The sequence below is a fragment of the Chamaea fasciata genome, unplaced genomic scaffold, assembly GCF_029207755.1.
Source record: "Chamaea fasciata isolate MVZ Bird 193981 ecotype frontalis unplaced genomic scaffold, bChaFas1.0.hap1 SCAF_6, whole genome shotgun sequence".
Lineage (NCBI taxonomy): Eukaryota > Metazoa > Chordata > Aves > Passeriformes > Sylviidae > Chamaea > Chamaea fasciata.
This window is the reverse complement of record NW_027094091.1, coordinates 42,838,895-42,863,514: the sequence shown is the minus strand read 5'-3', so window position 1 is coordinate 42,863,514 and position 24,620 is coordinate 42,838,895. Positions and strand designations below refer to the sequence as shown.

The 24,620-nt window shown below is 40.1% G+C and overlaps 2 protein-coding genes across 18 annotated transcripts in view; both read left to right on the top strand.

Moving 5' to 3' along the window:
- Window positions 1-19,349, top strand: part of TRIM2 (tripartite motif containing 2) — a 120,036-nt gene extending 100,687 nt beyond the window's left edge. For 16 of the 17 annotated variants that reach the window (XM_066186110.1, XM_066186115.1, XM_066186113.1 and 13 more), the window contains 6 exons: window positions 1,737-1,840; window positions 3,006-3,173; window positions 9,368-9,548; window positions 11,201-11,271; window positions 13,812-13,952; window positions 14,936-19,349. In XM_066186110.1, coding sequence (XP_066042207.1) covers window positions 1,737-1,840; window positions 3,006-3,173; window positions 9,368-9,548; window positions 11,201-11,271; window positions 13,812-13,952; window positions 14,936-15,088 — 818 coding nt within the window. In that variant the 3' untranslated portion in view covers window positions 15,089-19,349. The remainder of the gene's footprint in view (window positions 1-1,736; window positions 1,841-3,005; window positions 3,174-9,367; window positions 9,549-11,200; window positions 11,272-13,811; window positions 13,953-14,935) is intronic. The other variant, XM_066186126.1, reaches the window with a different exon arrangement.
- A 4,515-nt stretch (window positions 19,350-23,864) lies between these two features.
- The window catches only part of MND1 (meiotic nuclear divisions 1), a 37,384-nt gene continuing 36,628 nt past the window's right edge, over window positions 23,865-24,620 (top strand). The window contains exon 1 of the mRNA XM_066184992.1: window positions 23,865-24,144. Within this exon, the coding sequence (XP_066041089.1) occupies window positions 24,142-24,144 (3 nt within the window). The 5' untranslated portion in view covers window positions 23,865-24,141. The remainder of the gene's footprint in view (window positions 24,145-24,620) is intronic.

Genomic DNA, 24,620 nt, shown 5'->3' with positions numbered 1-24,620 from the left:
TAGTAAAAGGAATGTTTCTCTCTTTTCTCTTTGGCTAAGAAGCAAAAAGGAAACTTATCATTAGCATATGGTGGAAAAAAAAATTGCTGCATGCATCCCTCAGGCACTGGGTTAAAAGAATAAACAGAAATGGCTCAAATATGGGTAATGTAATTGGTATGTAACTCACTATTCCCTGAATATGTACTTTTCCCTTGCAGTACAAAAACTGAGGAGCATTTGCCTTGTTTAGAGGATGAAGCAGATGGAGTTGAAGAAAATAAGTCTTGAAACAAAGGGACTTGCAGCACTGAGTGCAGAGAAATTAAATGTTACTTGTTAGCCAGTGACAGGAAATATGCATCCCACAGCCATCACCACAGAAGAAAGAAGGGTTATTATGCACATCCCTGATGAAAGCTAAATACCAATTAGAGCTGATAAATATGTCTTACATTAGGCATCACAGTCAGAACAGTTTTAATCCCTGAGCTCCAAGATATTTTGGACTGACTAAATGAAATACAAGTTCTTCAGTTAAAACCATATATTGGAACCAATTGATGCCGAATACACAGACAGTGAATGCTTGTAAAAATATTTCACCAGGAAAAACAGCACTGCATCCATGTCATGGAAAGGACAGCTTATAGATTTGGTGGTTGTTTGGTGGGCTTTTTTTGTTTTGTTTCAGAATTCCTTCATTTATTATGAATAACCTTGGAGTCCAAGATCATAACTGGAGTCTTTTCTAAAGACCCCTGAGCCTCCTTTGCAATCAAATCAGGAATTTGGATCCTGTCCCTGTGTTCCAGGTGTAATTTGGACCAGCCACTTTGGGGTTGATCTTTTAAAGACATTGGTTTTCTCGGTGATGCCCCTTGGAATACCTCAGAACAAACATCTAAGTAATAAGCCACCTAAAGTTAATGAAGTTTTGTGAAAAAATTGACATTTTACAACTCCTTATCACCTTAAGCCACTGGGTAAAAGATTTGAAGTTCTATGTAACGCACAAGTGCATTTATCCTGGGTTAAAATGGGACTTAAAAAGAGTGTGTGCGCACTACTTTATTAGAACAATCCAAGGTCTCTCCAGAAGCATTCAGTCTCCAGTGCTGATCTTCATTGGCACACAAGTCTCATTCATTCAAAACTAGTTCTTCATTTGAATTTCCCTGATAAGGGAATTTTTGAAGCCTATGACTGCAAACTATATATGAGGAAATAGGAAATCTCCGTCTTGAAATGGCTCCATCCAAAGTGATATGTTTTATCCCAACTTTGATATTTCACTGAGAAGACTTAGTTAAAACTGTGTCATGTGTCCAAGTTCTTATTTAAGCCTCTCTCTGTATGTTCCCACGTACTGCCCCTTTAATTGCCCTTTCAGTAGAATAAAAATCTGCAGTTTTAAAAAGTCCATTGCTTATGTAAAAACCTTCTACTGCTGCCCTCATGCAAGAGGCAATTTGTGAATACTGGTTTAGGAAGGCTGAAGAGGCAATTAATGTTGATGGGGGCTTGGGTGACACACATGCTGAAGAGTGAGAACAGTCCCTTAAACAATCCCTTCTTGTTGGTAGAATTGTGTATCTGTTACTGAAAGGGTTCTTTGAAGTTGTAGCAGTGAGAAGAACTCATCAAAATAGAAATGCTTTGATCAGAAATGAAATAATTGCATGTGTTGGCATTTGGGTCCTAACTGATTAGTCCTGTCTAACCTGATTTCTTATGTGCTTTGTGTTCAATTTTAGGCACCAAAGGAAGAAACAAAGGAGAATTTACAAATCTTCAAGGTGTAGCTGCATCTACAAATGGAAAAATATTAATAGCAGACAGTAACAACCAGTGTGTGCAGGTATGAGAATATCCCACTTTCAGTGTTTTTTTCTCCTTGCCCCCACATCTCTGCCTTTTTTATAGTCTCAGAAAGACACAGTTTGTACAATTCAGGCAGATATAGAAAATACAAGGGAAGCTCAATTTATCATCTATTAACTTTCCATCTTCTTAATCTGCAGCTATCTTTTTCAGATCTACACTATATCTAGTATATAATCAGAGTTTATTTCCATTCCTTATGATGTTTTGATGAAAAAATAAGTTGTGAAATAATCTGGAAAAATGCCTTTTTGTAAATATAACTTTACATTGTAAATTTTATCACTCTCATGTTTTCGAATGTAAATCTAGAGCAAGGTGCCACGAATATAATTTTTTAGGAAGTACAAATAGAAGAATAAGCATATAGATGTCATTTTCAAGTGGCTTTTAGTCTAGTTAACTGACTCCTCTTTCTGATACCACGATTAAATCTTTTCTGTGGTAGCATTCCGACACCCATTTCTTGGCTTCTGTAACCTGTGTGAAAATCAAGCTGTATATTTTCCTTTGCTTGCCATGTATCCTTTTTACCATTAACAATTTGTCATCACTTTCCAGGCTGCCCGTGTGGTAGCAGCGTGTGGCTTGTTCTTGTATGTGAGAACCAGCAAGCCACATGCCATGAGAACTCCTTTCTAGGCCTTTTCAGGGAGACAGAGTCAAATATTCATCAGCACCCACACGCTTTGTAATTAGCAGCCTCTTCACAGGCACTTCAGTGTCTAGTTACCTGGCTTGGGGACACAACCAGTGGACATATTCCTATGTTTTCTACAGACTTAGTGTTTGACTGTGGCCAAGTCACTCAGTGCCTCGGTTTCCTCATTTCCAGTAAGGGAATAATACTGTTCCCTCTCCCCTGAGAGAGATATTGTTAAGCTAATTCATTAATGTTTGTGAAATACTTAGAGATAACTGAAAAAACAGTGCAATGAGAATCTCCTTTTTTTTTTTTTTAAATCAGAATCTTCTTAAATTAGAAATATCACCTTCAAATATGGACTGTGTAAAAGTGTTTCATATTCCCAGCTCTCTTCCTGACTATAGTGTTCATTAGTGACTTGCTGAAATCTAAGCTCCAAGAAATAGGTGATGGTCATATGTGAACATAATTTTAAAATTCCTGTTTTCTATTACAGATATTTTCCAATGATGGTCAGTTCAAAAGTCGTTTTGGCATACGAGGAAGGTCTCCTGGCCAGCTGCAGCGGCCAACAGGAGTGGCTGTGCATCCCAGTGGTGACATCATTATTGCAGACTATGATAACAAATGGGTTAGCATATTCTCATCAGATGGAAAATTTAAGGTATGAGTTACCATGTGAACTCTCCTGAGCTTTCTCTGTCTTACAAGAGAATGCAAAGTAACATTGGTTTTCAAGAAACAACATAGTTTGGCTGTAGTTTAGTCTAAATTCCATTGTTCTGATGCGGAAACCCCTGACCCAGCCACATGGTATAATTAATAGGAGGAGATCACAGCAGTAATGCAAATTTTACACCAAGCAGAGACATCATGTTCCATACCGGGTACTTAGATGCCTTTCTAAAGCTTATGGTTGAGGATAGCAAGTGCCAGCAAGGCTAGTTGTACTAGCTCAACAACCTTCACATCATTAGTACTCTGATTGCACAGAAGGGTGTGTGCACACACACAAACACAAAATCTTACAAGGAGTACATGAAGCTCTTCAGTGATATATGGAGGAGAAAAAGAAGGTAGCAGACTGATGATGACTTCCTCCTTTATTCCATACTTCTCAGCAAATAAAGTGTATAATTTATGTATGATCCTGTTGGTAATAAAAGCAAGGAAAGGTAACCCAGGGTGTTGTCTCAGTGCTACAGCATAGCTAGGAGTGTTCTGGGTGGTGTGTTGTGCACTGAAAACCTGAAAGACACTACTGATGTCGGTTTCAGAAATCAGAAATTCTAAAGAAAGCACACCTCATATTTTCATAGCAACTCTGATCCCTTTAATGGGAGTAAAATAAGACAGCAGCAGACTACATTGATGATTTCCAACCTGCGATATTTATTTCACTTGGGTTCAGGTGCAGTTCTAGAGAGAATTAAAGGTTTCCTCTATTTGGTGCTGTTCTCTGAATGCATGGTACCAAGTCTGGTGATGCACACTTGGTTTTGGCTGAAGTCCCTAAATGAAAAGAAAACACCGAAACAAACCCAAAGAAATATGTAATTTAGTTAAGAATCCAAATATTCTGAGTATCCTAAGTGTGTTTTAAATAATTATTAACGTCTTTAATGTGAATGGCTTGATCTGGACACAGAGCATGGAGGGCTTGTTTTCCTGCCTTCTTAAGATATGCTGTAAATCCAGCATTTTAGATGGTGCCAGCTCTGGAGGAAAAAGCTCTGGTGAAGCCAGAACCTTATGTGTAGTATACTACCAGCAGGGAGACAGGTATTGGAAAAAAAAATTATTAACGTAGTTCCTCTGATGTGAAGCCTAGATTTGTTTTCAGTCAATGTTTCTGTTGGATTGAAAAAAAAAAGAAAAGGCAAAAACCGTGTAATGTTGGCAGTGTTTGTGTGGTTAATACAAATTAATGCATCAGACTTCATAGTTCTTGGGGCTAGACTGATTCAATGAGAGATGAAACATGAATGGTATAAAATACTGGTTTTAGATTGAATGCAATAAGCCATATTTATGAGAGGAAAAATAAATGTTTTTAGAAGTATTTTTTTTTATACAGAAGGTAGGCATAAGCATTTAAGTGCAGGAGCTGGGGGGAGGGGGGGCACATGGCAGAGCATGTGTGTGGGGAGAGCCTGGAGCAAGGCAGTGGGGAGCACTAGGATGGGCACTGGGCACAGGGCCACACTGAGGAGCTGTAATGGGAATAGGGGTCCTGTATTGGTGCAGCGCTGGTTCAGGGGATCCTGTACTGCACAGTGTAGCTGGAGAGCTGTGCTGGGGAGGAGTGACGCAGGCAGGGTGACCACAGGGCCTTCGGGAGCTGTGGGGAGACACACATAGGGTTGGGAGGTCATGTCCACGAAGGGTGAGGCTGTGATATGGGGGACAGTCAGTGCCATGAAGGGATGGGGCTTGTATTGGGCATAATGGTGTTAGGACCAGGAGTTAGACTCTGTGATCTTTGTGGGTCCCTTGCAGCTCAGGATATTTTTCTATTATGGGGTTAAATAAAATATATTGGAAGCACAGAACATGGATATAACAGATCTAGCCTGTGGGAATCTGGACAAAGCCTTGTAATTTCTTGTGTGTTGGCAGTGGTAATTCTTACAGAGGCCTTGTCAGATTAAATTGGGCAGCACTTGCTAAAATAACAGACAGAGAGAAAAGGATAATGGCATTTGCCTTCAAAGGACTGTGCCTGCAAGTCATTGTGTAAAACCTCTGATGCAGGTGGCCTGCTAGTTGTTAACTCAGCAATATCAGGGGGTTGTTTTGAGCTTAATCTAACTATTTTTGATGTTGTCCCCTGCCTTCTGTATTTACTTACACTCACTCTCCCTTAGCGGAATTTTAATAGTCATGTGAGCCATAAGGCAAATTTCCCTGGAGCCAGGCCCAGGCATCTCCCTGATTACAGCACTGGACTGAATCCCCTTGGCAACTTCCACTGCCAGGCAGAAAATTGTCACCTTTCTCAGTTCTGGCAGCAACAGAGTTCTGTTTTCTCAAGGCTGTAAAACTTACATAAATGCAGAGGCGGACAAACTCTAAGGTTGCACCAAAACCTGAGCTTCTTCACATGAAAGGCTGTGTTATCCTGGAAATGATAAAGACCCAGATTGGGTCTTAGGACTTGGAGCTTTTGTTTCTGGCTATGCCACAGATCTCATGGGTGACTAGTGATCTTCCATTACACTTTCCAGTGCTTTATTTTCTTCATCTGTACAAGGCAGAAAACAGTGCTGGCCTCCTCTGTCAAGTACTCTGAAATTGCTAAGAAAACAGTTGCAGCACTAGCCTAAGGAGAGAGGGCATGGTGAAGCAGCTGTACCGGCTCCTCACCAGTGTGGTGTTCAAACCTAGTGAAGGAAGTGGACAACAAAGCCAAGAGAATGATTCCTGTTCCTCTGAGAAGAGAATTGTTTTCTTTCTAGTCTTGAAGAGGTGTTATCAACCAGAGTTCTGCCACTCAAGATCAAGTTTAAATAAGTGGGAAAAAATTAAAGGAAACATTTTATATGCCAGACTTCTTCCTTGTCTCACTAGTAGAATTAAGGCAAGAGCTGTCTGAAGCTGGTTGCATGTTCTGATGGGAATAGGTAGTGTGGTTAAACAGTCACAGTTGAATTTTGACAGTCACGTGAATGATAAATCCACTTATTGTGTGATATTGCAATGTGTGACAAAGCTGTATCTCCTTGTTAGAGAAGTTCTCAAACAGGAAAAGATGGTTTGTTGAAAGTTTGTAATTAATCCCTGACAATTTTGAACCTTTCAGACAGCAACAAAACTGGTAAAGTTAAACTTAGCCCTAACATGCTTACTTCTACAGTGGAAAAGTCTTCATTAATTTTTATGTAGGCTAGCTGGGGTTTTTTTTACCTCTAGGAATACCTCACAGCAGAACATTTTCCAGCCTTGTAGGGTGACTTTATAAACACATGTTTGAAAACCAGTCTAAATTCCTAAGAGCCTACAAAATAAGGGACATAATGTCCCTGACTGAATTCAAATAAACACATTATTTGTATTAAGGGTTTACATGATTCATTGTACTGAATTCGTTTCTAATGAAATAAAAGCCTGAAAATACTTCCATTCATACAATTAACAGGAGTGACTGGGTTTCATAATGTTCTGTTCAAAATAATCAAACCAATAATTCTAAGAAACTTTCTGAAATAAAAATATACAAAGAATATGTTTAGCCAGATCCAGTAATGTGTCATCAGCATATTTTGACCTAAACTGGGAACAGATTTTTAGTAAAAAGCATTGCAAACTCTAGCTGGGCATGCTTTATTGCTGCTTGCAAATTATGTTTTAAGCCTGACCCAAGAATAGTGATTTTTATTACTCTTCTCAGCACTGAGTGCCCATTAATGTAGTATGTGATTTATTCATTATATTTTTCCATATGTGTTTATATGGGCAGGAAGACACTGTACTCATGAGTCTGAGTCATTTTCCATAGGAATCCTGGAAAGATGGGAAGGAGGTAGTTCAATGCTCAAGCAGACAACCATGCGGGCATCCCAAAGGAAAGAGTGGAATATGATTTAAGCACCCCTAAGGAAATACATCTACAGATTTGCATTTGATTTATGGTTTTGCTGCTTTGGTGTTATGCAAACTGAATACATTTTGTGGGTCTGCTGATATCTTTCCCCTGGTGAACACAAAGTAATTTTTAATAGTTTTTCCTGGGGATATTTTAGCATGATTCAATTACGTAGATTTTGTCTAAATATTTTGCAATTTATAACAGTATATGTACATGAACATAAAACTGACACAAGGTCACTGCATGTTGGCTAGGCAGAGTCTTGAAGCTGCAAGATTTACTCCCTGGAATTTTCTTTACTGGAGACTGAAAAAGGTTCTGTAGTGGCTTAGTAGCAGCCATCCTCGGGGAACCCAGGTGGCTTTATTTTAGGATCATTCCTATTTTTTACCTGCAACCCCACCTATGAGAATGTACCGTGAAATAGGAGCATGGGATTTACTAAGGGTAGGAGAGCTCCTTCTGTTTGCCTTAAAAACATCAGCAACATGAGAAAAATGAGTTGAGCAATGGATTTTCTCAATGTCTTGTAACCTGTCCCACTGCTACTCACCAATTTCAGGAGGGAGGGGAGAGGGGCAGAGAAGTCAGAAGTAAATGTCGTTGTTGGGAACACAGTTTAATGGTAAACATGACAGTGTTAGGACTCAATCCTAGTTAATGCTTGGACTCAATCCTAGAGGTCTTTTCCAACCAAAATGATTCTATGATTCTCAGCATTGCTTGTTCTAGGGGTGATCTATCTCACTCTGCAAAGACAGTGAGGTGAAAGATTGTTTCATAAATAAGATTAATATCTTAGTATATATTTCATTTAAATTCTAATGCAAACAGAAGAATGTGTTCTTCACCAAGATATGAACCTCAGTTTTTAGGATGTGTCTCTTACAAATTGCTATAGGATCTGAAAGTTCTGGAATCCATAATTTCAACACAGCCTCTTTGGTGGATTGTCTGTCCAGTACAGACATTTGAAACCAGCCTGAAAAAGTGCTTTCAAATCTGTCCATCAATTTTAAAAAATGTCTAAAAGCAGGATGCAAGTTGCTCTATTCCAGTGCAAACAATTGAGTATTTACAATCTTTTTTAACTGAAAGGTCAAAACTCAACCAATTTTATATAGATTAAAACGGTTTCTGGAATCTCAGCCTAAAAAAGAGCTGAATGGTGAAAAATGTGGAATGGATTGTGAGGTGATCTGAGAGTCTTCTTGGGTATATCCCCAGGTAGCTCATGAATTCTTTGAAGGCTTGGTCTCATTTTCTGCTTGCTCTGTTGCTTAGTTCCTTTTTTAAAATGCCCTTTTTAAAAAAAAAAAAAAAAAACTACTAAAGCATGCTTCTGATATTTTTGGATTTGAAGCTCTCTAGCCTTTCCAAATAATTTACTGTTGTGAGATCCATCTCATCTCCACTGAATGCTTTTCCAGTGAAATATTGTATACAAATTCCCTCCTGTAGCTGATTATGTCGGCAGATGGTTTTGGTGGTCACAAGGCCTACTTAAAATGATGGAAATAATTTTATTTACCTTGGATAGGAACAAGCTTTGATTTGTTTAGTGTTTCAAAGATTGCTTCATTTGCTGTTTGGCAACATGATCCTCTCTCCTTTGCAGTTTTCAGCTGACACTTCATGTGTGTAAGCAGCAAGTGAAGCAATCTCATGTGGAATTTGGTGGAAGATAGAGAGGTTAGCCTGAGCTTTAGCTCTGCTCAAATTCTTTCCATGAGCACTCAGATGGTGCTGGTGTCTTCCTAACCCAGGAAAGGCAACAGAGGACATCATAGCCTACATTCCACCCAGCCCTGATGCTTCAAGAACTCTGACTTCTTAGATGCAGGTGGTGATAAAGATGTCTCCCTGTCCATCAACGTGGTTGTTGGACTCAGGAACAGCATGCAATAGGAGACAAAAGTCCTTTCTGCTTGTCTGCCTGTTCTGCTAATCCCTAATGCTGGATATGCAGACATTTCTGACAGGTTTATCAAATCACACAAATCTGATGACTGTATTTCTTATGAGTTGTATATTTGGACTCAGTTGCTGAGGTGGCACATTTTTCAGTCCAGAAAAGACATACAGAAAGCAGACTTTATTTTCAGCTGAAGAAAAAATTATGAAGTACATGCTAAGAGCTGATAAAAACTATCACTTCCAACGTTTGATGAAAAAAATGCCTCTCCATTCTGCTCTGTGCCTGTAATACAATCTTTAAACTGTACTAACTAATTTCTATCATATTTTCTGTTTTATGTTTTCCCTTATAGGCTAAAATTGGGTCTGGAAAACTCATGGGCCCTAAAGGTGTTTCAGTGGATCGTAATGGACACATCATTGTAGTGGACAATAAAGCATGCTGTGTCTTCATCTTCCAGCCAAATGGGAAAATAGTCACCAGGTTCGGAAGTCGAGGAAATGGTGACAAGCAGTTTGCAGGTACACTTGATGGTAATATGTAAATCCCCTTTTCTTGCCTCTTCTGCTCACATTTGCATGATGTTTGAGCATGTTGAAGATGCTGTATCCCACTCCTTTATCCTCGGGGGGGAGAGGTTCTGCTAGGCATACAGCTTCTATTTGCTTGATTGGTCTGGCAGACTGCAACATCTGTTCTGCAAATGTAACTAACCAGACTGTTTCATCTCCCTCCTTATGCCTGGAAGCATTTCAGATCAGCGACCCAAGAAAGACTGATCTTAACTAGCATTTTATAAGTGCTTTGTAATTGCCACACTAAGCTGTTCACTACAATCAACTCAGATGCTGTGCTTTGTGTTTCTAATCATCAGATACACAAAACCCAATGCCCTAAGTGGTATTTCTTAGAAAAGGAGTGTAATGGGGTAGTGTTAAGATTGAGATCAGGAAGGCAGAGTTATGAAACAGCCAATGTTAAGTTTGGGGAAACTGCCATTTATACTCAACTGACTGCTTGCACATGCTGTCTTTCAAGTAGAACATGCAGTTAAGTTTTTAAAAACAGAACAACCCCACTAATATATTTTAAGTGAATAGCTGTTCTTTCAAAATTTGAAACGAAGATGCCAAACTAGGTATGCAGGTCATTTTACAGGTGTTGGGTCATTTTTAGTATGTAGTTGTTTTGACTGGTTCACAGTGAAAGAGAGGAATAGCATCAATGTGTTTTTATCCTGAGATCTCTTGCAATGTCTTATGACATAATATATATAATTGATGAGACCTTGGGTTCTAACACAGCTAAATTTTCTGGGTATCTCAATTTCTTTTCATTTGAAAATTTGCAAAAACACCTCCTGAAAATAAGTAGACAAATACTTCCTAACAGTGCATTTGAGAAACGTATCACCTCTTCTTGCTGTTAGGCTACAGAAAATGGGGAAATTGTCAACACTCAAATGTTTTCAATGTAAAGTTTTTCACTTTTTTTATAGCTTACCCTGACATAATGTGAAAATTAAAACTGAATTCTGTTTCTGTTTAATAACTCAAAATAGCACCAAGTGCTTTAATTTGGGTACTTTCCTGTTTTCAAGCTACCATTTTTTAACTGAAATTTGCACACATATTTCAATATACAAGGTAAAGCAAAAAATGCCCTTTTTTCCCTGACAGTAACTAAGTAACTAACTAAGGTCTTCTAAGTAACTTTTTTATTTATCCTAAAACTTTTTAGCTCAATTGCTTGTAAGATGTGAGCACATAGAACATAAAATATTTCAATTAAGAATTTACAGGAACTTTTTTGATAACAATTTTCAGTGTATGCACAACTTTATGCTTAAGTGCTACATGTTTTGTCTTGTTAATAAGTCCATAAATCTCTGCATAGTCATATGTATACAAGAGAGAGAGAAATCAACAATGCCTATTGGTAACAACAGTTGACAACTGGTTGAAAAAGAATTTATTTGTGTTTAGAAAAAGCATGCTGAGCTTTAAAAAAAAAACATGAAGTAAAATTACTCTTAACTTGAAATTGGTATTCCCACTTGGACTACTCTTGATCAGAAGCCAAACATATAATGCTGGCAGGCTGATTTTTCTTTTTTTTAATTTAACCATACTTTTTATTTTAATGGTATTACAATTTTTTTTGTTCTTATTTTTCTGCATTGCAGGTCCTCATTTTGCAGCTGTAAACAGCAACAATGAAATTATCATTACAGATTTTCATAACCATTCTGTCAAGGTACTGTCAATTAATGGCAACCTGGAAAGTTGCCATTTTAACTTTATTATAATGCTTTCTTGGGGAAAATAACATATCGTTAAAACCAAAGAGATCACATTCTACATGTATGAGCTCTGCTACAAGGACAGCACTTCCAGAAAACTTTGCATGCAGTGCATCACTTAGTGAAGATATAGTCCATTTCCTTTGGTGTCCCTATAATGGTCTCTAATTCAATTGCTTGAAAGTAATTTAAACTTTACTTAGTTTTAGTAGCCCTCTGCCAAACCTGTTATTGACCCTGTGCTCTGTCTTCTTTTAAAAGTCTGGCTTTTGAGTTTCCCAGTAAAAGCTTTCCTTATAACAAAGTAAAGATACATGACAGTCTTTAAATTCCATACCTATAAGCTTTAAGATTGCTGGATCCATTTTACAGCCTGATTCTCTTAAAACCCATGTAACTAACTATTGCTTTTCATTCAGTGCCTCCTGCACTGGGCAGCACTGGCCACTAGTCCTTGCACCCATGGGAAGTCCTGACTCACAGCCTGTTAAAGTCATGGTATGATAGGAAGTTTGTTTGTCTCAGTAACAAACCAAACAAAGGAAACATGCTGAGATGTGTTGGCAAATGTCTGTGAAGGAGATACAGGCCACTTCAGAAATGCCTCACCTGTGCATGTTTGTTCTCAGCCATTCCCTTTCCTACACTTCCCGCGTGTGCTCTTGTGCCCTCCCTCTACCGGAGGCAGCAGCAGGAGGACTGAGGCAGGATGCTGTTTTACCTGGGTTCTCAGGACATGTGTGTCAGTCCCACACAACAACAAAATAAAATCTCTGGCATTTCACCTAATGCCTATTTTGACCCAACACAAAGATGAACCCTCAGTCTAGTTCTTCACTGCTTTTGATTCAAAAAATAAGTTTTATATATTCACCTGAAATAGGAAGCATATGCCTGAGCATAGACACCTTTGTGTCCTGAGCAGTGCTGAATCACCTAGGTGTGGAATAGCAGCCTTGCTTGCATATCCTTTTCAAATTGGTGAGGAAGTAGTTCGTGGTTGGGATTACAACAGAAACCAAGACTGCTGCAGGAGCCCTAAAGCAGCAGGAGGCCTATGACTCCATAAATTACCTCTCCACAAGCAAGGTTTGCCTGGTAACAAGAATGCCTGTAGAGGCTTAACAGCAAGGGGCAAACTGAAATGAGAAAAAGAAAGTGAAGAAATGTAGGAAGTGTGGCATCCTAGAGGATTTATAATTATTACATTGCTAATGAGAACAGAGTGTCCCATCTGTCTCTGGTGTGACTCGACAGGATACAAATGTTACTTGTTACAATTTGGTACTAACCGGAAAAGATTCTTATTTCTGTAGTTTTCTCTAAATTGGTACATACAACTGTTGACACTCTGGAGAGTTTATAATCTGAGAGCAGAGAATACCACTTCTTTTAAATAATAAACTAGTTTATAAATAACCAAATAAATTAATTTCACTCTTACGAGTCCCAAAGCTGCTTCCTGCCACCAGTGTCTTGAATTAAACAAGCTCACTCAGCAACATTTTTCTCCTGCCCCCATTAACCTTCAAGGATGTTCCTTCCCTCAGGCATCTTTTATGGAAAATCCTGCACAATGTAGGCTTCTCTCTCATTTGGTCACTTCAGCCCAGGGAAAGAGCAATATATCTTTGTCTGTTTTTTTCACTAGTTGGCTTTTTTTTAAATATTATTTTCTTTAATCATCTGAGGCACAAACTTGGTACTTCATTAATTTCCTTTCCCAAATGTTTTTCCTCTGTTCACTGTGGGTGTTCAAGAACACAATAATTTCCTGACATCTTCCGCGTTATCAGCACTTCAGTGTGTACTTGGCACTTGTCAGGTCTTTGAATTTTCTTGTGCAAGCCACAGTCAGTCTCTAAGATCACTGTTGGACCTTGTGCTGAAACCGGGCCTGGGTCCAAGATGGACCAAAATATTTCAGAGATGGCTGTGGTACTATGTAAATGACACATTTTGTATCTTGTTTGGTCCCATTGGTGCATCCAGGTCACTGACAGAACAGTCATTGATCAGCTCCATCCTTCTGCTGTCTAAACCTGTTACCATCACAGAGAATTCAGTTGCTGGACTGTCTACAGAGAGCAGCATGCCATGATTTGCAATGTGTGTTAGATTATGGAAGCAGAGAAGAGAGCATCTGCTCCATTGTGTTTTAGTTCCACAGAAACAAAGAACCCAGTGCTGTATCTGCATTCAGTTCTTTTCAGTTCAAGATGCACATGCTGCAGAAGGGTTCTGGGGCCCTTTGCCTCCGTGTCTGAGATGAATCAGATCTTAAGTGAGAAGGAAAATGCTGTATGGTGTAGTGGAGTGAAGGGAGAGATGGGCACCTTTTCTCCCATCTTGTGTGTGTGTGTGTGTGTGTGTTGGGGCTGTGTGTTCCTGGGAACTCTTCAATTCCTCCTTCAATCAGCAGGTGAACTGGTAGTACTAGATTACTAATATTTGATACCACGCCATATTTAAGTTGTTGTTTTAACCCATACAGGTATTTAACCAGGAGGGAGAATTCATGCTGAAGTTTGGATCAAATGGAGAAGGAAATGGGCAATTTAATGCACCAACTGGAGTAGCAGTAGATTCTAATGGAAATATTATTGTAGCCGACTGGGGAAACAGCCGAATACAGGTAGAAATTTCTGTATTTCAAAGGTGCTTGATTAAAAAAATGAATGGGTTGGTAACTCTGGCCTTCAGACTGCCCAAGAAACACCATCAGAATTAGAAGTGATATGGTTTCTCACACCATCCTTTATATGCCTCATTGTCCACCTTCAGACCTGGTGGTGTCAGATTGTCAGCTTTTCAGTGTGGCTGCTGGCAGGTCTGATGGCCGCTGTGACCCAGGATTTTGATGCCAAGTAGTTCCCCAAAAGTTACTTAATGACTTATGAGACTTTCAAGCATTGCTGAGATGATAGTCATTTATAATCACCATAACAGAAGATCAGAGACATAGTGGAAAATATGGAAAAGCATATGACCTGAGGTGAATGCAGCAGATTTTTATCAACTTTTTTAAATGTTGAGAAATTATTCTGCTTTCAAGTTATGAGAGTTGCACTCTTTTTATCTTTTAAATGCTAATCACAAGGTCTTCTTTGCCAAAGAATACCTAATAAATAAGTCTATGTATTATTTCCACTGAATATAAAACTGAGGGAGCTGCTTATGAGTTGTTCTCAGGAAGCACTGTCAACAGGGTAAACAAATTCCTGGTTTTCTCTGTGTGGGAACCTAAGAATCAGGCTAGCCACAATAGTGATATTTCTTAGCAAAACAAGGTGTTGGTTGAGCTCCTAATTAAGTTTGATTTATTGTAGTTGACTATTTTTAGAACATGGAACAGCCGAGGTTCTTATTTTTTATTATTGTTATTTCATTGTGTGAAATTCTTGCCAAAGATCCTGGCAGCTATAATTAGTTCTTTTTAATAAGAACATACATTTGTATATAAACTTGCATATTATGAGATAACAGAACAGATTTTGCCCTTGTTTATTCTATTGTATGTCAGCTGTTTCAGAAACGATGAGTAGAACAGTATAACTGAGAGCAGACTTGTGTCCGCTACTTTCATAACATTTATTCCGTGCTTTCTCACCCTCCAAGGTTTTTGATGGAAGTGGATCATTTTTATCCTACATTAACACCTCTGCTGACCCACTTTATGGTCCCCAAGGTCTGGCTCTTACTTCGGATGGCCACGTTGTAGTCGCAGACTCTGGAAATCACTGCTTCAAGGTCTATCGATACTTACAGTAGCAATGAGCTCTGGAGCTGGATAATCACCCACCCTTACAAAAAGACTCGTCCTAAAGATCCAGTGCAGGATATTTCCTACTTTGTTTTCATTTTTAATAACAAAGGAGTCTCTTATGGACTTCTTGTGATAATTTCCAAGCTTACTTTGTTTACATAGGACTTGCACCTCTTATGTTTCTCACTGAACTTTTTGTTGTAAGTGTTAATAAAAAAAATCCTCTGTAACTGAATTCCTAAAGACAATGTGAAATTACACACAAACTGCAACCTATGAAACTGGAATTAACTAATAAGGCAAAATGAGAAAAGTTTGGGAAAAGTCCCCAAAGTTTTTGATGACTGCGAAGGATAGCTCCTGCTCAGAGCTTCCAAATTTAAATAACTGACTTCCTGGGTTATTTAACCCAGAGGTGATCCTGGGAATCTTCTGGATCTCATTATCATGGTAGGTATTACACTTTTAACATTCTTCAGTCTTACTGTGTATAACAAATAGGCCCTTTTAGTATAAGGTTAAGTCTCACAAAATCCATCTAGCTCTAACCATCAGACCTAACACAGCTCAGTGTTTAGCACTATGAGAATCAATGCAAATTCCCAACTCATGTGGAATTAATGAAGGATTGTTTAGTGTGGCTGTTTTTCACTCTTCCTCTTGCTCAATGTGCAGGAAGGAGTTTGCAGAGACCTGACATTTCTAAAGCTCTGGAAAAACTTAATTGTAGCGATACGTTAGTGGGAGCAGAATTTCTGTATAACCACAGACCTTTTGACACCAAACTAGTTCATTAGGATCGGGGTTATTACAATGTCAAGTCAATTAACCTCATGTGTGCCACTCTTTCGTACGTGTCCATTGCCATGTTTCCTTACGGCAACTCATTGTATTAACCTGTAAAATAAAATGCAGCTTCACACAGGACAGAAAGCCAGAGAAGTACCCCTGTGGAAGACCTACATTATACAACCAAAGGAACTGTGGTAAACAGAGGTTGTATAGGAAAGCCAAGGGTTACCAAAGTTATTTGTTTTTATGTGAGAAAAAATACGTTGCAAATAAAAATGAATTTGAACCAATTCCTGAAGTCCTTCATCAAAGGGAATTTTGTTAGAGGACAAAACAAGGACTGTGAGATTTGTTTCAATTTGTTTGTATGTATGTATGTATGTATGACTGATTGACATAAAAATTTAAAAAAAGTAAATGTGGGGTATTTCAGCAAACTGAACGTATGTATGATATTTGACAATGGCAGTACTCCGAAAAATTACCTTTCTTCCTCTGCCAGATCCCTCTACTGTGTTTTTTGTTGAAGTATTAATTTAACTGGAAATGCTTACAGGCATGGTTCTGTTTTTAATATTTGGTTTGTTTGGGGGTTTTTAAAGTATAAACTTGTCCTTTCTAAAGTAGCATTGGCTTTATTCTTATTTCTATATCCAGTGGTCAAAGGTTGAATTGCTACTGTAGCCTGATATAGATAGAGTGGTGCTCCCTTTTAAGTGTTCTTTGAGGAGATGTGAGCTTGTTGCCAATGCCTACAATGGCGTGGGAAGTGCTGTCTTTCTTTTCTCATTTTTAGGGCCATGAAACAAAAGGGCATTGGGTCAGAAACAAGGGAGTAGTTTAAGCATGTTTGCAAAATGGGAAGAAATCTTTGATAAAATTTCTTGTTATAAGTATTTGTCTTATTTCTAAAACGTTAAGGTGGTTGTTTCAATGAATTTGAGAAAAACTAATGGGTTTTTTTTGTAAAGTTGCATTTGACTCGTAAAAATGCAGACCCCAAGGTTCTTAAATGAGGGGTTTGTCTGGTTTTTAATTACTGTTTCCTAAAGATATTTCCTCTTCTTTCCTTTGTTTATTTTTTGCACATAGAACCAATTTACAATTTCTCGTGCTAATATTTTTCCTTATTTCATTGGAATAAATACTTTGTGCATGAAGCTTAAGGACTGTATAATGAAGCTAAGAAACTGGTGGTAACATTTATGAATATTAAAACTCAAGTTTGTTATTACTAAGAGAACAAAATACCCTCTGCTTGAACAGAGTTTGTCCTAAAATTCTGAAGATGGTATCTCAGTCATTGCAAATAAACTGTCCTATCAAAATTTAACAAAGCTGTAGATCAGATTTTCATTCTAAGTGTCCTTATAACACTTTCTGATATTGGAAGACCCGTAAATGGCACATCAATGAAGAAAAGGCATTTGAACTTTATTTAGTAATAAAGAGAAGGGGTTGCACAGATTGAGATAAAAAAATTAAAAAATGTGCTGTGGCTGTCATTTATCATATTTTATTCCAAATACGGATTTTTAGAATACAATTTTACTAAGCTTGCATGTTTACCCCTCAGAAAACATTGCCAAATCCTCTGTTATCAGGAACTTTGAGAAGCATGAAAATCAAATCCTAACCCATAGATCAAAAAAGATACTTAAGACTGTGCTATTTCATGTATACACTTTTCTTCAAAAGCTTTTCAGTCCTTTGGTCCAGCATTTTTTACCAGGATTTTAGATAACCCTTGTGAACCCAGTGCATCCTGATGAAATAGTGAATTCTGCACAAAACCCCCTCACAACCCAGTTCAAAGCTGTTAGGAGTTTTGTGGATATTTTCTTAAAATTGAGTAGTCTTTTGGATTTTCAGACATTATCAGCAGAGCAGCACCTAAAAAAAAGTCACTAATTTGAAGTTACTTCTGATAGCAAATGCTGTCAACTGCAGTTTCAAATTCAGTGGCACAGGACATTCCCTTCCAAAGTCTGACCTTATCTGCCTGGCACCAGGAAACTAAGAAACACATTGCTTTTATGGTGTGCTTCTGGAGCCAACTTCGCTAAAATGCTTGGCTTACAAACCTTACAAAGAGCAACCAAAGCAGAAATTCTGCACTTAAAAGCCGGCAGTCTTTTTTTCTCATCCAATTAAGGGAAGGTCATAATTGCACTACGTGATTTGCTGAGTTGTTAGCATTTATTAAAGGCTTTATAGGCACGCTGCTGCCAGATTTCAGGTATAACCAAATGTCCCCTTGACTTCCCTGGAATGCTAATTGACTAGCAGCACAGCATGAATGGTGAAAGTATGTGCTTCATTTAAGTAATCTTCAACTCAAAAGTAATCTCAAAAGGTTATTAGATCTTGTGTCATATGGAGCATTTTAGGACAAACTAGACAACTGTATTTTCATTGTTTTGTGAATAGAATAAAAAGATCTGTTCAGATAAATCCAATATAAACAATAGGAGAGTTTTACATAGGCTAAACCAGCACCAATGTAATGAAAATGATTTAGGCAAGTATTTGCCTCACGAAGATGGAGTGTTATTTACTTGTAAATGCTCATCTGTTCTGTAAAAGCTAGAGGGCTTTTGATTTTATGTCAGTTTTTTTTATTATAAGGTTCTAGTGTTGCCATAATGAGAACTATAAGTGCCCAATATGTTGTGTTTGTTGTGAAGAAATGACTTTCAGTTGTGGGAGACAGCTTGTTATGAAATCATGATGTAAAGTGAAACTTTTCTTTAAGAATTGTGAGCAGTGATTATTTGACCTGTTTGTGGAAAGTGTACAAAAGGTATTTGTGCTTCGGAGTGGGAAGGTTCGTAACAGGTCATTTTATTTCTGACGAATGTACAGCACTTCAGTCGATGTTTGTGAGCAACACAGCCTTAACCCTGACACTTTTCCTTTGGCTTTATGACATGGGAATGTTCCCTAAGCTGCACAGTGTATGACAACAGCCCCTGATAGAAATCTCTGCCAGTTGATATGCTGCAGCTTCCCAGTTAGGAGTGTTTCCAGTTCTTTTTTTTCACGGGGTTTGTTTTTTTAAAGTTTTTGTACATTCCATCTTTGTAAGCCAATATAAGTTTTGTGTATATGTAAGCCCTGCACTCTCTTGACATTCATAATGAAATATTCCTCTCACTTGTTTTTTTGTTGTCGATGATGATGTTTTCATTTGTTTTTGTTTTTTTTTACATCCCTATGAGGCTAAATACAGATTTTTTTCTCCTTAAGGTCAAGGATGAAAGATGCACATCAAAGTGTTTGTGTGTGTGCGCGTGTGTGCGTGCGTGTGTGTGTGTGTAGTTTTAGCTTCCTGTGTGCCATGGTATTCATAATGCTTTAGCTGACAAAAAAAATTACTCTGTCTTGGAAATGTAGGAAAACCGGAGTCAAATGTGTACCTTTACCACGCACAAAAATTTCAAATAATAAAAATAAAGCTTGTTTCCTCTGTTATTTTCATGGTTGAGGATTTATTTTTCATATGTTTCATACTCGCTGTCCGTAAAAGTAACCCCATAATGCAGGAAGGCAGGTAATTTTTTCCAGTTTTCTTCCCTGACATCACAGGTTACAAGCCAAGGAAAGTGTGATTTTTTTTCACGGGTGTTAAACTTTTATATGGACACAGAGGAAAGAGGGACTTGAGTTGTTATTGGGAAGAAGGTGCAGAGTTGGAATTCCTTGTTCCTGTCTTCCTTCTTCAGTCCAGGAATCAAAATTAAGATTTTCATTGGTGGCAGGAAGATTAAGAGCTGTAAGCTTTCCTGCTTGCATCACAGAAGTACACAGTACCTTTTAGCTGAGTTGTGCTATAATTCTTCAAGGGTCTGTTGCAGAAAACCAAATTAAATTATTGTGGAGAACAGAAAATTTGCCCTAGGAGTTCAGTCTGACTCTGTTCCTGTGAGAACAAATTTCCAGGTTGTATTAACTTCAATTTCACATAGTACCTATGTCTTCTTGGTTACTGGTGAACTCTCCAAACCTGAATCATTTGAGAACTCAGTGTGACTGGGAACTTGCTCACGAAATAAAGACAGAATCTTCAGATGCATCATTTGGCTTGGATGCATCCTCAATGGAGGGGACTAGCACAGTCTGTGAAACCCACGGTGAGTGTTTGCTCAGTGGCAGGACAGTCAGAAATGAGACAGCTGAAATACTGAGCGGCTGGCCTTTATTGGTGGATCTTTCCCCCAAACCCTCTAGAGGAATATGTGTTTTATTCTTTCTTGCAAGTCATAGGGGGTGTCAGTAGCCATGTTTTGAGGCCTCATTTTTCTCCTAAAGACAAACTTAGTACAACATAATGGATCAGTTTTGGTTTTCTGTCAGTCTCCAGATGAATACACGTTCAGCAAATAGACTCTTGATGCTGAATGTACTTGTCTATCTGCCCTGAAGTTCAGATAATTACAAAAGGCTTTATTTGTCTGCCAGCTAAAAGAGCATCACATCTTGAAGGCAAGCAGTGTTGTTTTGACATTCAGAGTTGCAGAGCACTTGTTCCTTCCCATGTAAAAAAAGGTCACAAAGAATAGAAGCAATAGCACAGGATATCCTGAAACCGCTGGGCTTAGTAGGTAAGACACTTGTTACATTCCCAATCTTTTCTTATTGATAGGCTAGAAATGTTTTCTGTCCCCTGGATTACTAGAACAGAGGCTTTTCACCACTGAGCAAAATCAGACAGACAGGCCGAACACTAATTCTGAGGAACACTGTTGTTGACCAGGAAAAGTGCAGTAAATGGCCAACTTCCTCTTTGACCCTCTCATGATGCTTATTTAAATACCTAAATGAGGCAGCAGAATCTTTTAGGAGTTCTGTGAATAGGACTAGAAAACCCAGTCTTACCAATGAGGAAAAATGTCAGGGAGAATAGGGCCAAAGTAGGTAAAAGAGCAGGTACTTAGGGCAGTCATCCTCGGCCAGGCTCTCTCTCTTTAGAGTGGTACCCCTTAACGTGGCTAAAACCCATGCTGTGGGAGGCAGCCACAGGACTCAAAAGTGTTGCTCTTACTCTTCGAGAAATAAACTGATCTGCTATTTGAAAGGAGTGAGAAGGAGGAGCCTTTACAAACAAACTGCGGGCCTGATGGTAGTTCAGGCCAGATAGGGTGAGGTGAAAGAAGCAATGGGGGAAACCATAAATTCCATAGGAATGCCACTAATTGACACAGACTGTTACTCACTCAGGACTGTGCTAAATTTCTGGATTTAGAGAGAAAGAACAGAGACACAAAGAAAAAGAAAAATGGGAAGGGGGGGGGGCGGTTATACATTAGAAGAGGTCTTAGGTATTAGGCATTTCAGGAAATCCGTACCTCTCAAGTACATCAGCCAATGGGGAAAGAGAGAGAAATGCAGCCGGAAAATTAGGATAAAAAGGAGGCTGTGTCCCCTAAAAATTTGAGAGACCCCAGGGGAAATGCCTCATGGCCTCTCCCTTTATTTGAGTAAAATTTCAGGACTCTTCTATCTTCTTTTTTGACAGAGGTGTTTATGGATTAATTTTCCTGACATATTCGACATGAACTATTCTCTTCTGGAAAAATAGCTCATGTAATTAAGACTGTGCTACAGCATATATGTATGAAAGGAGCAAAATTAAACTAGGACAATTTTCATTCTCTACTGGCTAAGCTTTCTGCCATTGTCACTTTATTGTCTTTTTAAAACAGAATTTCTGATAGTAATTCAGCTACAGTCAATTGTAAGAGCAAAATTAAGGAGAGTACAAATTTCATCTCATCCAAGCATAATTATAGTGCCAAAGCACTGTATTTTCTCTAACTCAGGAACAGTGGAATACTATTTTGACCGGTACTTAAAAATATGTCAGACTCCTAGAATAGAAAATGTAGCCCAAATTGCTACAGCTTAAGAAAATCACAGGAAAATGAGAAAAATCTTCTAACAGAAAGCCAGAGTTATGAGTCTCCCTTCCACTGTATTTCCATCCACTGTCTTGTTTTTAGAATCATAGCAGAAGACTAGCAGTTTTGTGAAATACCACATCTGGACATTCTGACGCCCATTAAAAATGCCAGGCCCTTCTGTATTTTAGGAGTCGTTAATTCCATTTTATGCAGTAATGGAAAACCATCCCTCAAATGACAAAGCATGAGATACATCATGTGTTCCCCTTCTGTTTGGGACCTCTTTCACCCCATGGTCTTTCAACTAATTAGTTTTGACGGGGTGCTGCAAAATGTAGATGTTAGAGAACCTCCTATTACAGAGCAAATTGGACCCGGTGATGTGGCCGTGTAGAGGAAAGCTAATGTCTTTACAAACAATTTGATGCGTGAAGGTGTGGGTGTTAACGTCTTTGAAATGGGTCTTCATTTCTCTGCTGACTTTGGGCAGCAGGTTTGTTGCAGAGCCCAGAGAGCTTGGCTCCTGAAACAGACAAGTGGGTCTGTACAAGCTGGGGTTAATCAGCTTTGGGGTAAAATAGTAGATTCAAGAGGGGAATAGGTGGCAGGCAGTTCGGGAAAGGCTGTACCTTCCTATTACCTCAGCCAATGGGGAAAGGAAGAGGGCAACTTGCGGCTGGGAGTGTAGGATAAAAGGAGGCTGTGCCCTCTGAAACCTCGAGAGAGAAAGCTTGTGGGTGCGGGCTTTGGTGGACTCTCTCCCTTTATTTGAATAAAGTTGCAGGACTCCTCTGTCTACTTTCTGGACATAGTCCTCTGGCGTTTGTGGATTTTCCTGACGCTATGAAAGGGCTTCAGGGTTGCCAGGGCACTTGGGACAGCTGAGCCTGGCTGTCCCCAAGGGCAGAGAAAACCAGGCTGAGCCACCTGCCCCACCATTGCTCAAGAACATGGCCTAATGTTTCAGAGGTGGATGGGCTGTCTGGGTTGCTGTGATCACGTTCAACCTCTGAAAGAAGGAATGCCTTACAGCTGTGGTTCCAGGTGTGTGCTCCAGCCGTGTGCTGGCTCTGTCTCGGGGCGACACCTGGATGTTTGCTGCCGAGTAATGGGTAGGTGGGAGCACTTGCTGCCTCGTGAGTACTGAACAGAAGACACGAGGTACGTGCCCCAAGCCCACTTCAGAGTGAGTGTCCCTCTGAAAACCCTTCCTCCCTCTCCTCTTTCTCTACTGTAGGCAGCATGTTCAGCTCTGACACCCACCCTGCCATTCACACAACTCACTCGGAGAAAACCTATGCTGCAATGGGGACTTGGCAAATGTTGCAGCAACCATTTGCTTGGCACCAGTAAAAAAAACCAGCGAAGCTCAGTTTTGTTTCAGGCTGTGAAGGAGCAGGAAGGGGCCCAGACCCTTGGACTGCAGTGGTGAGGGTGACAGGAGGAAAAGAACTGTCACAGGGAGCGTGGGGACATGATTGCTTTGAGGGCTGGCCAAAGGAAAGGGAAGGCAGGGAGACTGAATATGAGCCCTCAACAGCAGAGGGGGTGTATCAACAGATTTCATCCTGAGTTAAGAAGTTTAAAATGGGATGCACATGAGAAAGAACAAAAAGCTTTGTATTAAAAATGTCTTTTCTAATTTGCATTTCATTTTTAGTAATACACTGGTGTGCACAATGAGGAAATGGGATCATGGAAAAGAACCTCAGGTGTCAGGGAAAGGGTCATCTTGCAAAAGGCATCAAAAATCTTCACAAGAACTGCCTGAACATCTCAGCTTGCACGTTTTCATTTGTTTGAATTTAAACTCTTGATTTAGTATGGGAGATATGAAGCCACTGCTGTTGCAAAGCAATTTCCCAGAACTTGCTGCAGCTGCAGGAAAGTGATTTACAACACAAATAATAATTAAAACAAGCTGTCAGTAATTAAAGTTGCTAGAACAGTCATCACAATGAACAACTGTTTCGAGCAACACCAGATGTGGCCAGGCCCTTCCCTTCCACGGGCAGCGAGGGCTTTATTTTTCCACGTCCCTAGGCTGCTGTGACAGGCCAGTCGTACAACACGCGCCGCGTTAGACCACGGTCAACGTGTTCTTTTTGTGCCCTCAGTTTTATTCTGCGGCACCCCCCGGCCGGTAAAAAACCCACAAAAACCCAACAACAACAACAACAACGCCCAAACCGAACCAACCAAAGAAAAACCACGCGCAGGCCGGCGGCGGCCGCCCCGCTCCGGCGGGCGCCGTGAGGGTGGTGAGGGGCGGGCGGCAGGCGGCGCTGCGCACGCGGCCTCCCGCCCGCCGGCCTCTTCCCGCCCGGCGGCGCCGGAATCAAACCGCGCCGCCCGCCCGCGACATGGTAAGCGGGGCCGCCCGTCCTCCGCCTCCTCCCGCTTCTCTTCCCGGGCGCCCGGAAAGGCTGCGGGGGGAGCCGCGATCGCGGTGATGGCCGCCCGCGCCTCGCTGTCCCTGCGGCCCGGTGGCTCTGAGGAGAGCGGGGCTCCCGCTCCGGGGAGGCCCCACGGTGCCGGTTCTGGCCGTGGGCCGTGCCTTGGGGTTGTTGAAGAGCGATGTAAATGAGCCGGCACCCGGAGCAGTAGCCAAAGCCCCGTGGCTGTGACTCGCGGTGGGCACGGTGCCCGCTGCTTCCCCCCGAGACACGGGAGTCCAGGTGTGGCCAGGCCGAGCCTCTGGCTGCGGCGGTGGGGAGGTGAGAGCGGGCAGAGCGGATCGCAGGTGTGCCCCGCTGCGCTCACAGCGCTGCATTCTTCCGTCTGCCTGCGGTACCTGGAGCGGCAGCGAAATGGATGGATGCTGCTGGTGTGGTTAGGGTTT